Source organism: Notolabrus celidotus, chromosome 19 (assembly GCF_009762535.1).
Source record: "Notolabrus celidotus isolate fNotCel1 chromosome 19, fNotCel1.pri, whole genome shotgun sequence".
Taxonomy (NCBI): Eukaryota; Metazoa; Chordata; class Actinopteri; order Labriformes; family Labridae; genus Notolabrus; species Notolabrus celidotus.
In genome coordinates, this window is record NC_048290.1 from 16,874,027 (window position 1) to 16,888,266 (window position 14,240).

Below are 14,240 nucleotides of genomic sequence, written 5' to 3' on the forward strand. Positions count from 1 at the left end.
CTTCAAACCAACTATAAAAACAAGTTTAAAGAGACATCAGGGGGTCTGTGCTCTCGATGGGGGAGTGACTGGACGAGTCGATTCTCTCCAAGCTATGGAAACGTATTTGCTGACTTTATGTTTGAAGAATAAATCCAACATGTGAGTATCTACCCTCGCTAAAACAAAAAAGAGTCATGTGTAAATCTGTCTACGAATCCATAGGCGTAGTTTCTAATTTGGGTCCGCTGCTGATTCACATTCTTCGTAACTGTCTGAAAGACTCCGCCTAGTATGCTAGTATTTTATGTGGTTTTAAGATGCAAAACAGAACAAAGCATTGAATCCACCTTTAGATCGAGGTGCATTGGGAGTATTTTGTGGTTGTTGTCGTTGTGTTTGCTAAACCTTGCTTGATTACGTATCCACGGACACACTGTGGACTTAGATTACAAACCGTCCCCATGGATCTGCAACCCAAAGAGTCCCGATTTTCCACATGGCTCTTCTTGTCTAAGCTGATACTAAGGAGGCACCATCAAACACAGTCCTGCATGTTACCAAGCCATGCTTTTGTGACATAAATCATTTGTTTTTCAGCTCTTAATGCATCAGTTTTTAAAGATTTTGATCCCAACAAATCAGGGAAAATGCGACTTACTTTTCTTCCCATGGTGCACACATTTTCTTGCAGAACTCCACTTGAGAGGCAGAGCTGCCACCCTCTATGTTTGAACCTTTAACTGCATGGATCGTGGAACGTATTTTGAACTAACCCCCAATCACGCTGACCAATAAATAAATAAATATCTTAAAGCCAACCACTTAAAAGAAAGAACAAAACCATCATACTTCCACCATGCAGCAGAGCCACTGCTATAATTTCTATATCACAGATAACATTTAAAGAAAAGTAATAAACTGGTTGATCTCATGTTACACAACTTAAAATAAAATGTCAAACTCACCACTGCTCTGGAAAACAGTGTGATATCCTTTACAAACACCAAAAACACACTGCTGCCAAAACGGCTCCGTCTTGTGTCATCATTGACCTCAGATTGGTTTTTAAACACAGAGAGGTCTCTCAGCACCGGCACTTTGTACTAGGCTGTTGCAGAACAGCTTCAACAGCTCGTAGCAGAAGAGTTTTTGCATTAATTCTCACTGAAACGGATTAAACTGTTTCTGCATCACAGAAGTCTATATAATTATATTCCTATAGTGCGATTATGGAAGATTGGAAGCTGACTGTCTCAGTTTTTCCTGCAACGATGAACTGGTGCAGGTCAGCAGTTGCACACAGTTCTGTCTGCTCACTGAGAGAAGCTGCTTCCTCCAAAGCCTCACAGGCGGCGTGTGAGCTGTCAATTTTAGCCACGAAATATGTAATTTTCTGGTATTGCAGTATTCCATAAGTGGTAGCTTGGGGACGGAAGGAGCAGCACTGAGGCTTAAAGGTGCAGTTTGGGCGGAGCAGGTGAAGTCGGAGTGAAGTTTGATTCAGAGGAGATGAAGAGTACGGGGTGATGAATGAACAGAGACATGTTTATGTTTTTGTTTTTGTTGTCTGAGGGTGTAATCATCCTGTTACCGCAGTGACTCCACACAAAACATGGGAGGGAAATTTGAGATGATTGACGATAATTATCTGCTGTGCAGTGACATCATCACAGGTGGGCGATAGAGATGGAAACACAGAACAGCTGGCATCTGAATGAACGCCTCTGCTGGCAGGGGAAGACATAAATATGATCTGACAAAGTAAGACAAGTCTCCAACTGAATGTATGAGTTTATTAATTATAGAAACAGGACAGCAGGGAATCAACTATCAGAAAAACGGGTGATGGAAAAGTGAATGATTGACGTACCTGATAGATAATGGGCTGCTGTACCTTTAAGTATGACACAATGTACCTTTAAAAAGACACTGCACCTTTAAATACTACGCACTGCACCTCTGAATACTACCCACTGTACCTTTAAATACTACACACTGTAGCTTTAAGTACTGTTTCCCAAAAATACAAAATCAGTCACGGCTGCATTTCTTCGTGTACCTATGACGGCCATTATCCCTCAACCCAGGCTCATAATTCATAATGTCACACTATCATATGGTCACAATGTTTGCTAATGTCCGTGGCAGCTAATGGTAGCTGCTGACTAAAAGAAAAGCAGTGAAAGTACGTCTGATTATAGCTACTCTTCAACAATTAAAGGTCATCCTGCGCTCTGTAGTACACACTTTATAGTGTTAGAATGCCGTTAACATACAGATGATGCAGGCGGGAGGCTGTATGGAGGATTCACATCTGCTCTTTATTTCTGTCACTCTCAGAACCTTGTACAGAGGACTATATTTATGACCTTCTGATGTTTAAAGCAGAAAAGAACCAAGTGAGAGAATATCTGTCCTGCAGGGGAAAAAACGGAAATAAAGTAGTAGTAAAACAAATATATGCAAGAGTGAAAGCGTGTCTATGTGAAAGGAAAATTACCGTTTATACAAAGGATGGGATGAGTTATGGCTGGCACTGACTCCCACAGTCAGACATTAACTCAGGGTTTCATTATGGACTTGTTTCAGTTCCCCAGAAGTGAAACGAACACCTCACACTGAGCTCAGCTCGACCCCTCACTGCTGCTGCTTTTAATTAATCTTTTAATGAGTCTCCAGGTTCTCCAGAGGAACACATCCAACTCCAGCACAATCTGCAACGCAAGCTTCATTCGCTCCAACAGGAAGTCTTCCAGAAGCTATTCTTAGACTGCGATGGAGCTAAAAGTTTGCTCCTAGAATCACTCGTGGTCCAGACTCTGACAGCCACACACAGTGACCCGAGCTGGACTCCCCGGAGGATCCTACGTTACAAAAAAACACAGACTGACATACTGTAAACTCTGACTGCATGCTCAACCAAGCATTGAACGACACACACACACACACACACACACACACACACACACACACACACACACACACACACACACACACACACACACACACACACACACACACACACACACACACACACACACTGAGGCGGTAGTACCCTGCAGACTGCAGGAAAGTTGAAGAAATGTCAGATTTGTCTGAAAAGTTGGTTTGACAGCGGAAACTTGACAATAGCAGAAACATTCACATTTTTTCTCCCTCAGCAACAAGCTGCTGGGAAACGAACCGAGGCTTGACTCACCCACGCACACATACACCAACACACACACACGCTCATTGCGTGTGGACCAATTAAGCCGTGAGCGTGATGCTTATGAGTTGTTACAGTTCACTCAGAGTTTGTATGGATTTTTCCATTAAAGAAAATGAAGGGTCAACTTTGGAGCTCTGCTACATTTACATATTTTACTTCATCTGGCAAAATCAACATATTTTCTTGCACCATTAGCGCTGCTGCTAAGAGTCCAGGTGCTTTTAACTTTACATTGCTTACTCGTCTACGCAGCCAGAGGTGTGAATGTTGCACCTTTACTCCTCCTCGCTGCTCTGTGTAAAAGATACGAGGACTGAGAAGGAGGTTTGCAGCTGTTTTTCTACCATTGAGCTTAAAGCTAAGGTAACAGAGGTGAACAGACATTCGTAAAGAGCAAGCCTAACACGGGGCTGCCACCAGATCCATGTCCGGCGGTCTCCGATCCACTGCAGTCCTGTTCCGTGCTCTCTCATTTGTCAACACCCAAAGGTTGCGTTTTCGGAACGCAGCACAGAGCAGGAGAGCCGGACAGCTGGAGTCATGTGACCAAGGTTTTCTAGCGGTAATTACTGAATCAAGGATTCTCCTCCTCTCATCATCCATGTTGTCTTTCTGGTCCTCTGAAAACCTCTGAACTGCCAGGCCTGGCTCCGCTCATCATGATGGTTTGTTGTTGAAGTTAAGTGAAATACAATCTGGTGATAACACAGAGTGTCTTATTCTGTTCTGTTGAGATTGATGCGTCATGCTCTGGCATGCTGAAAAAAGGAAGTCTTGTGTATCTGATCTGGAGGGCTCTGACCTGCTGGATCAGGGACGCAGCCGGAACGCAACTGAGCGGATCCAGTGGAAGTTAACACATTGACTAGAATAGAAACCGTCAGATCTGGTGCTGTGACAGATTGAAAACGGACCGGACATGGATTTGGTGGTATTTGGCTGTTACAGAACATGTGCATGAAGCTAACTCAAAGAAGAAGAAGTTAGCATCCAATATTATGTAAACAAAACTGTTTGCTAATCGGGGCGACAACGAGGTCAACTTTGAGCTATAGAACATAAAACATGGACCTAGTCTCAGTGACATCATCCATTGGTTTCTGAAGAGGTCTTAAGAAGGCCAAGGATGGCAATCACCCTCTTTTAAATGTTTTTAAATTAGCATTATCAAGAGTCTTTTTTTTCAGTCTCCTTCTTTATATCTGTTTTAACCACGTTTGGAGCACACATTGATGTTTTTTTATTTCCATTAATTTCTACCCAAACTGTGCAGAGAATTCCCCTTAATGCTAATAACTGCAGGCAGGATTCTCTAAGAAGCCTTGGGCAGCTTAAAGCAGTCAACTTAAGTTTGCTACTACACACACTTCTCAGAGGAACATCAAACACAGACGCTGCATTATGATGAACTTGTGCTTTCTTGGGCCGTGCTTTACATCAGTCTGAATGATCAGTGCGTAGAAACAGTTTTCAAATTGTCAGAGTAGATTACTTCAGCTGTCAGACTCCTTGGTTTAGAGCATATGCTTTATGATTCAACCAGGAACAGAACTTTCAAAGTCACTGGACTCAGCTTACAGAAAAAGATGCATCCAAAGAAAACATCCAAACTCAGTATAGCAGTAGACCAGAAACTCCTACATTCTGTGAAGTAAAATTATCATGTTTCCTCCCTACGGTTTCTGGAAGGTTTTTTGAGTTAAACATGAGCTATTTGCGCTCAAAGAAAGGATGAGTGCTCAGTGAAGAAACCCACCCAACTACGTCCTTTACAGATAAGTTAAGTAGCCGACCCCAGGGCTCCTGATGTCTCCCAAAGCCTGAGATAGAAAGGACAGATGAGCAGCGAGAGCCAGCACATCACTGCACTGCAAAAACTCAAAATCTTACCAAGTGAAATTGTCTCATTTTAGATCAACATGTCTTATCCCACTTGATTTAAGATAAATGTACTTAACAAGTAACACTGAGCAAGAAAGAAGGACTTGTTTTAAGACAATGCATCTTAAATATCTTGTTAAGTCAAACAACCTTGGAATGATCTTGTTTTGAGTTGTAATTTAGAAGAAACAAGGTTTATTTTACATTTCATACATTTTTCAAGCTGGGATCTTATTTGTTTGATCTTATACTGAATATTTCCTTAATTCTGTTTTTTCCCCCGACTGATATTATTCCTCCTCATCCAGATCCACTGCCTTGTTTTAACAGCTTCGTCTGACATTTATTTTACCGTCTTTCGCAGATTCTGTCCACGAACTCCCACAAATTCTCCCAGTAACGCAATGATCATGCTACAAACCCTCTGCAGCCTACTTCCACTGAACGAGAGCAATGTTAATTATTCTTAACAGGATCTCGGGCATCAAAAAACAAAAGCTTTTTCGCAGTATGAATCCTTTTTTAAATTAAAAGTTTACAAAAGCAGTAGTTTTCAATGTAGGACGCAGGAGTTGCTAGTCTGCTGATACCTCGAACCGCAAAAAACACGTGCAAATGTGTTATCTTTCATATCAGAGTCTGGTGGCTTTGAAAGATCAACGTTAGCAGCTGTTTCTGGTCAAACAGCATCTCACTGCGTAATAAAAATGTCCGTCTCTGCAGGGATCCTTCTGAAATGTTCACTATGCTGATCTCAGAAAGAATGCAGCCAAATATCTGAACCCCGACTCTCTCTCTGTCTGTGCCATTTATTAAACATTCCTTTCCCTTTGTCCTGATCTACGGAGAGGTCAGAGGTCAAGGTGTGGAGACAAACATTCAAACCACCTGCTGCTGTAGTATGTTTGGTATTCAGCTTGTTTTCTTTATCATAAAAGATGTTTGCTTGAGAGAATATTCCTCCTCTTTTAAAAGCAGTATCATGAGGCGTTAAAGTGTCAAGCAGCTCTGACATCACTGATCGATCTGCACTGACCCCGAAAGCCAATCAGCAGAGAAATATCAATCACATGCAGGAAAACAAGCAGACAGAAACTAAATGAGGTCAGCTCTCGGTAGACAGCCTGAACCTTCTCTTTATGGACATAAATTATGAGCCATTCACATTAAATCTGGACACATTCATCATTTTCTCTGCTGCTACTGCTTTCTGAGTAAAGAGGAGAGGAGGAAAGTTCACACAGACGTCTGAAGAATCAGGTCACAACACCGAAGCTTCAACAGACAAGAAAAGAGTTGTGGATTGACAGTTTGAGATGCTTAAACTTCATATTTTATGTATAGTTAATCTAAAACAGAGTAACAAACATCATGAACCTTACAGGACACAAATACTGATGTGTCTCTAAGCTAATGGAGAAAATTTGGAGCTAAAATCACGCCAGTGCAGAACTGTCTAAAACAGGGCATAGCGGTTAAGCGTCCACCTCATATACAGAGGCTGCATCTCTTGCCTCAGAGGTCGTGGGTTCCACTCCTGTCCTTAACCCTTTACTGCCTGTAGATAGACTTTTTGGGGGTTTTATTTGAACATTTAGGGCACTGGAAACCTTACTAGGATTACTTGAAAGCTTCTGCTGAGTTTTTCGTACCACCTGTCTGTTTGTGCCTTTTCTGATAGTCTAGTCTTGATATCCAAGATTTTGATGTGCAGCTTTAGTTAAGTCGGGAATCTGTTGTAATTGCAGTATATGCACTTTAAAAATGAACACAATCAAGTCTGTGAGTTTTGGGCGGGATGGCGGGTGGGCCTCCTTTCTTTTCTCTCTGTTAGTGGAAATTTTAAAGAGATTTGTTGCCACAGCTGTGTGATTTGTGGCTGTATTGAAACTATGAAAAGCAATAATTTGTATTTTTTCACGTTACCCTTTTTTCTTGAGCCTCTTTTTTTCTTCTCCCTCTCTCTACTCCTCCTTTTTTTGTCTCTCTTCAGCTGTCCTATCAAATAATAACTTAAAACATAACTTAAAAAAAAGACCATGCAGTTCCTCAAGTGGCCACTTGGGGCTGGCTCCAGAAGTGAGTCCTTCTCCATAGAGCCCAATTCAAAAATGTCCAACTTTACAGAAAGCGGTTTTGAGCACAATAGTAAAATGTTTTATCCTCCAATTAGAGTGTATGCAGGATTGAATGCTATTATTAGTTAATGATTTTAGTTATTTTAAAGTTTAAAGTTATGGATAATAATCATTATTATTAATTATTTTATTTTATGTTTATTTATATATTATTTTATTCCTTCTTCTACTAATATTTTAACTTTCTTGCATACTGTTTTCAAGAGGTCTGTAATGACCGAATTTCCCTCCCCGGGATAAATAAAGCATATCTGATTCTGATTCTGATTAGGGGCGGCAGGTTTGTTTTTTATCCCTATAAGAGTCTACACATGTAGGCTGACCTCTCTGTGCCTGTGCATATATTCCACTTATGCATACTGGTGTTTTTACTCATGGAAGTTATGCTATTATATTTGTTTTTAGATGCACAATTGAAGGCTCATTATATCTTTACAAATGTGGTCTCTGGAATTAACTATTTCTACTCTGGGAAGTAAATGAAAACCAAAGTCCGACAAGATCCGATAAAAACTTCTCTGAGGAAAAGGTGCAAAAGATTTTTTAAACACAGAGATCACAATAACTTTCATAGAGTCTCTACTCAAGTCGCCAGCTGCTCCGACCAGCTCAAAGCAATTTCCCCGCTTCCTCTGCAGAAGTTTGCACTCAGACCTCTACGAAAGACAATATTTGATCGTCTGATTCATATTTATGTAGAGCAAATACATACACTTTCTAGATCAGAGCCTCGGTGCCGGACGGACTCGACAGCTTCTTTACTGTTTACTGAAGGCTTTAAGTCGTATCTGTGTTAAGTTACTGCTGATGGAATTCCTGCTGCTTTGCATTAGAAGTCCTTGAATAGCAAACCAGTGGGAGGATTTGTCGCAGAGTTATCCGCTCTAATCTGCCATAAAAATGGATCTACACAAGAAGATATGGAAATATTTGGTCAGAGGATCAGGCTGCGCTCTCTGGTTTAGATTGAATGAACCGACACAGATTCAACACATCATGAAGGTAAACACGTTTCATATCCTGCAAAGCTGTCGTATGGAAAAAACAGCGCGGGGTGCAAAGGCTTCACATGCACATTAAAGAAAACATGTCGGATTCTTTGCATTCATGTAATAGCTGTTTGATGTTTACATGTGAAGACAGCTGCAGGATAGCATCTGCAGTCTTTAGTTCTGCAGATGTGTGGCGCATCATTTCTCAGATATCTTCTGTAATTACGTTAATCTTCAAAAAGACAAACAGTAATTGATTTTCACTTTATTAGCACACAGATCCAGAGTTAAGGCGGTGAGATCATTTGCAGCACAGCGGCTGACTTTTTGACTTTTAAGTAAATCTGCGAACCCCGTTTTTCTTCGACTCATCAAAATAAATTCTGTGCAGTCAGCAGGATTATTTGAGGGAGCGCTCGGTTTATGTAAAGGCCACGTCGCTGCTGTGGCTGTGAATGTTGAAATCTGCCCTGCTATGACCTGAATGCAGTAAAACAATGAGGGAAATGAATCTTTAGAGAGCAGCCGTGTTAGTTATCTCAAATATCTCACACAAAGGCCTGTCCCACATTCTGTTTCATGAAGTTAAGTAAAATGATTCTTCTATAAATTTTTGGACCCAAGAAACCTCGCTCCCCCCAGCTTGCTCTCTCCTTCTTGCTCATAACACAATCTGCTCTTTATCTGAGAAACTACATTTTGATTCGTGTTCATTCATGCACACAATTTTTTTTCACATGTTCAAAGTACTCTGTGTCTTTTGGAATAAAATGCAAGAACTATCAAGTGAAATGAACTCTTTCTTTCTGTCCTTTTTTCTCGTTTTGTGATATAAGAACCTGATAAAATGTTTATAGGAGGATGTCTTTTATATGTATGTTAGAATGTTTAACACTTATATCTTTCCAGTCTAAGTGTCATGTGCAGGGTTACTTCCTTCCAATGTCATCCGAAGCTACTGGGTGATAGGCGAGACAGGGTCACTGTAGTAATCAAGGTCTCTCTCACTGCTCCTGTCTTTATCTGTATGTTGTGAAAGACTTAGTGTCTCCAGACTAGAGCACCGCTCTTCTTCCCAGTTGTTTTGTGTGTCGTCTTTGGGGATAAATACCACGCCTGAGGGATTGTCCAGCAGAACTGACTTGGCATTGCACAGCACTCCCCTGCCTGTGTATTGTTATGTCATTTCTCCTTAATCAAGTTCAACATAAACTATTTTCAACGTAAGCCATCAGAGTCTCCTGAGTCTTCTTTGTCCAGTGTCCAATTTATTGATGAATTCCATCACAAGTTGGCATCATGAACAGGATCAAAGACTGGTAAGTGCAAATTTGTTATTTGCTATTGCCATGTCTGAGCCTTACAAGGTCTCAAAGAAAATGTAATTGGGTTTTAGAATTCTAAACTTGACACAGTGACAGTATTGAATTTATATTTGCTGATTGTTGACATTTATAAGTTATGGTGTTATGGAATTGAGTTGATATTGGATCTACAATTAAATGTTGTGCATTCAGGCACCCTGCGGGGGTGGTGTGCAATAACCTTTAAGTAGCAGCGATATTGACACAAGCTTTAAAAAGTAAAACATTAAAGGCAAGTTCTGTGTATTTTCAGTGTCTTTGACTCCAAAAAGAAGCGACACACACTGAAGGAACAAAAAAAGTCTCTCTGAGCTGCTGAGCATGTTTAGAGGCAGACAAATCTGCAGAAAACAAGCAAACCTTCTGCACGATGTGAAGGACTGATTGACAAGATCGGTGTCCAGAGAACACGGAGAAGCTGTTTCATACGACATTTTCAAAAGTAGTGAGAGATGTAAAAGGAAACAAATGTGATGCGAGGTGTTTTCTTTCAACTTGAATCTCTCTCTCTCTCTCTCTCTCTCTCTCTCTCTCTCTCTCTCTCTCTCTCTCTCTCTCTCTCTCTCTCTCTCTCTCTCTCTCTCTCTCTCTCTCTCTCTCTCTCTCTCTCTCTCTCTCTCTCTCTCTCTCTCTCTCTCTCTCTTTTGTTGCAGCTCTCCCATCTTGGGGCAACAAATTCAAAATGTGCATACGATTCAATGTTTTCATTTCTACTTTCTATATTTACTTCTTTATGTTCTTTCTGAAACTTCTAAAGATAAGCAGGCTCAGTCTCTTTCACATCATGCAGTGTGCTTGCATCATGTCTTTAACTGCAAATTCTCTGCCTCCATTTTAAACCTCTGGCGTATATTAATAATTAATGTTTAATATGTTTAAATTTCCGATATAAGTAAGCCCTTGTGCATACATCTTTTGGGTAAATCACAGTTTTGCACACATGAGCATTTATTGGTCGTACTTAGGCTCTTGGCTCACTTATTAAAGGACTTTAAAAGCTTCAAAGAGTAAGGGCCTGTGTCCATTAACACTGTTTTTGTAGCTGGTAGCACCCATGACCTCAATTCCGGAGTGCTTCTCTTGGGGTCTTACTGTTGCTAGGTTATGAAAGTTATTCTGCAGCACTTGAATTCCCATAGTAGTGACCTTTAATTCTGTTTTAAATTGCTCGGTGTGTTTCACTTTTTGCTTTAGTGAATGAAAACTTTAAAGTAATTGACAGAAACACTCTACATCCTAGAAATGTACCTTGAAAGTTGAAAGTTATTTCTGTGTAGGGACAACCATCATTGTTGTTGTTAGAAGTCCTGCCCCTTATTTTTGGAGCCTCCGCCCCTTCAACTGACTCCAAGGACTGTCAGCACAGAACATGTTTGTACATCGAACCATACATCCCACAAACCATCCATCTATCCATCCATCCATCCATCCATCCATCCATCCATCCATCCATCCATCCATCCATCCATCCATCCATCCGTCCATACAACCATCCATTCAACCATCCATCCATCCATCCATCCATCCATCCATCCATCCACCCATCCAACAATCCATCCATCCATCCATCCATCCATCCATCCATCCATCCATCCATCCATCCATCCATCCATCCATCCATACAAGCATCCATCCATCCATCCATCTATCCATCCATTGATCTATCCATCTAAACAACCATCCATTCAACCATCCATCCAACTATCCATCCATCTACCCAACCATCTGTCCATTCATCCACCCATCCATTCAATCAACCACCCTTTGAACCATCCATTCACCCATCCATCTATTCATCCGCCCATCCATCCATCCATCCATCCATCCATCCATCCATCCATCCATCCATCCATCCATCCATCCATCCATCCATCCATCCATCCATCCATCCACACCATCGAAGCGTTAATGGAGACAGGCCCTTAACTCCTATCTTGAAATCATTATTAAAAATTGAATCTATATCATTTTTCCTTACTGCATGCCTTTATTGTTCATTTTATCTCATTCATCTTTTTTAAACCTGCTTTCATCTCCTCTATTTTTTCTTTGCTTTATTTTGCCAGGTTTTTTTTCCATTGTTGTGCTTTATTTTGAAGTCCATTGCGTCTAAGCTTGTCATATCACATGTGTTTTGCAGATAAAATTGCCTTGACTTAAGAGGACAAGTCAAGCTGATGGGATGTGATTGGTTGTAAGGCTATTATTGGAGGTCACCTCGGCTCCGCTATGGGCGAGTTCAGAGCAATCCAGGCAGCGGCAGAGTTTCTCTCATGTCAGTGAACATGGGGGTCATCGCTTTGTACCACTGAAAAAGTCTCTTTTTAAAGCTCTTCTGCAGTTTTTCATAAATCACATGAGCAGCTTGGACCATAAAAAAAGTCAATGATTTGGGAATACGGGAAGGGGAAATAGATTCTCTTACACTGAGTGATTATAAACACGTCTGTGGATCACATCAATCATGAAAATGAGGCCAGATCACCTGAGAGCAGCTGAGTGATGGCAGAGTTACAGTCTACATATGTGTCACCAAAAATGACTATCATTAACTTCCAGGTCAGAGAAACCCAAAAATAACTTTCTGTTATTAAAACCTGGCTGTGTAAAATACTGGATTCTGATTGGTTGAAACCTCATAACAATGGTGATTAACTCTACACTGCAAAACCAAAATCATATTTCACCTCTGCCTGTTGAAACTGTGGAAAAAACAAGAGAATGGAATGGAATTGAACGGAACACATCAAAGCAGACTAGAATGGAACTCTTCAATGCTTGAGACAGCCTGATCACACACGCCATATCAGATCACTCTATATAAAGGAGAATGGAATGCAATAGAACACATCAGAGGACAATGGAATGTTCCAATTGATCAAAGCCCCATAACAGCTGTGATTCATACTAGACAGCAAAAGCAACATCAGGGACAACCTGATTAAACATCATAACAAATCAATCCACATAGAGTAGTATGGCACATTCCCCCTATGCCTGTTGACACTGTGGAAAAAACACTAGAATAGAATAGAAACGGAACGGAATGGATCAAAGCAGAATAGAATGGAACGCGTGGATGCTTTAGACAACCTGATCACACACGTTGTATCAGATCAATTTGCAGAAAGGAGAATTGAATGAAGGAGAATAGAATGTTCTGATTGATCAAAGCACTGTTACATGTTGTCCTGTTGTGTCTGCTTGTGTCTTCCTTAACATTTTCTTATTGCTGCTTCCTGATTGTCTTGCTCCGTGTATTTTATGTCCATGGCGACTTTCTCAAAGACTGTCATGTCATCTCCTTATGTAGCTTTTAGTCATTTTTAATCGTATGGTGCTATTTGTACTTTTCTTTTTTTTCTTCTTTTTTGTCGTTGTTTGTGTTTTGGTTTCTCCCCTCCTTTTTTATTTACATACTTTATTGTTTTTCTTGTGTTCAGTCTTGATTCTTTTAGGGAGCCTTTTTTTAACATCTTGCAAGGGACTACGGATGTAAACTAGCCTTTTGGCTAATTCTGGCATATTTGCAGAAGTGTTCATTAATATGCTAGGTCCATTTAAATGAAAAAAAAGTAAATAAAAAAAAAAGCTCCATAACAGATGTGATTCATTCTAGACAGTGAAAACGACATCAGAGACAACCTGATCACAAGTCAAATCAACCCACCCAAAATAGTCTGTCTCATTGCCCCTCTGCCTGTTGACACTATGGTAAAAACGTCAGTGTGGTCTCAGGCTGGTCTTGAGAGTGAGGAAATAATGACAGTCAGCAGGGACAGATGTGAGAGCAGCCTGAGGAGCTACTGGACCCCAACCATCTTTTAGAGAGAAAAGTGGAGCAACATCCACACCCTGTCAGGAGTGTAACTGCACAACCAACCGCTCACTATACATTATGCTCTACATGTTAAACAGTGTATGTGGACAACTGAACTAACGTGCTCTGATACATAATTATAAAAGTGTTTTCTTTAAAATGAAGTAAATATATATTTAAGATGAATCAGCCTGCAGTGGATAAAGTCTGCTTTTTCACCGTTTATTACTTTGTTGAGGTGACTGTTGCTTAAGGGAGAGTAGAAATGAGGACAGAGATGGGAGAAAATAAAAGAATAAATGTTTAAACTCACCCTGGACAGGACAACCTCTAAGGTGATGTTTTGGGGAGCAGCGCTGGGAACTGTGAAGAGAAAATAAAAACAGAGTGAATACTGAGAATCAGGATATTTATAAGTCAGAGACGAAAAACAAAAAATTTGTGCGTTGACGCTGCTTATGTTTACGTGCATCCTGTTGAACCTGGGTGAAGAAATGTAAGAACAGGATTTTTGAGAACACTAAATAAAAGATTAACGAATAAAAAAAGATAAAAATGAAATAAAGATGAAGGAAAAAGGCTGAGGACAAAAGTAAAACAACAAAACAACACAAACACAAAGATAGGAGGTGGAAAATTGGAGCATGAAATCAGGGAAGATAAAATATGAAAAATAAAATGATGATGGCAAAAGACAAAGGAGGATTGATGAGGAGGAGGAGGAGGAGGAGGATGAAGAGGAGGCAGCAGGCGCGTGGTTCTGCGTTGTGAATCAGAGGCGGTATGACGTTCAAAATTGAGAATCAAAGTGTTTTGATTTGAATGAACTCTGCATCTGTCCAACCAGACGCC

General features: G+C 40.5%; 1 protein-coding gene across 1 annotated transcript in view; it reads right to left on the reverse strand.

Annotated features, from left to right (window-relative positions):
* The window catches only part of dcc (DCC netrin 1 receptor), a 371,365-nt gene that overhangs the window by 100,205 nt on the left and 256,920 nt on the right, over nucleotides 1-14,240 (reverse strand). Inside the window, 1 exon segment of the mRNA XM_034709663.1 lies at nucleotides 13,702-13,751. Coding sequence (XP_034565554.1) covers nucleotides 13,702-13,751 — 50 coding nt within the window.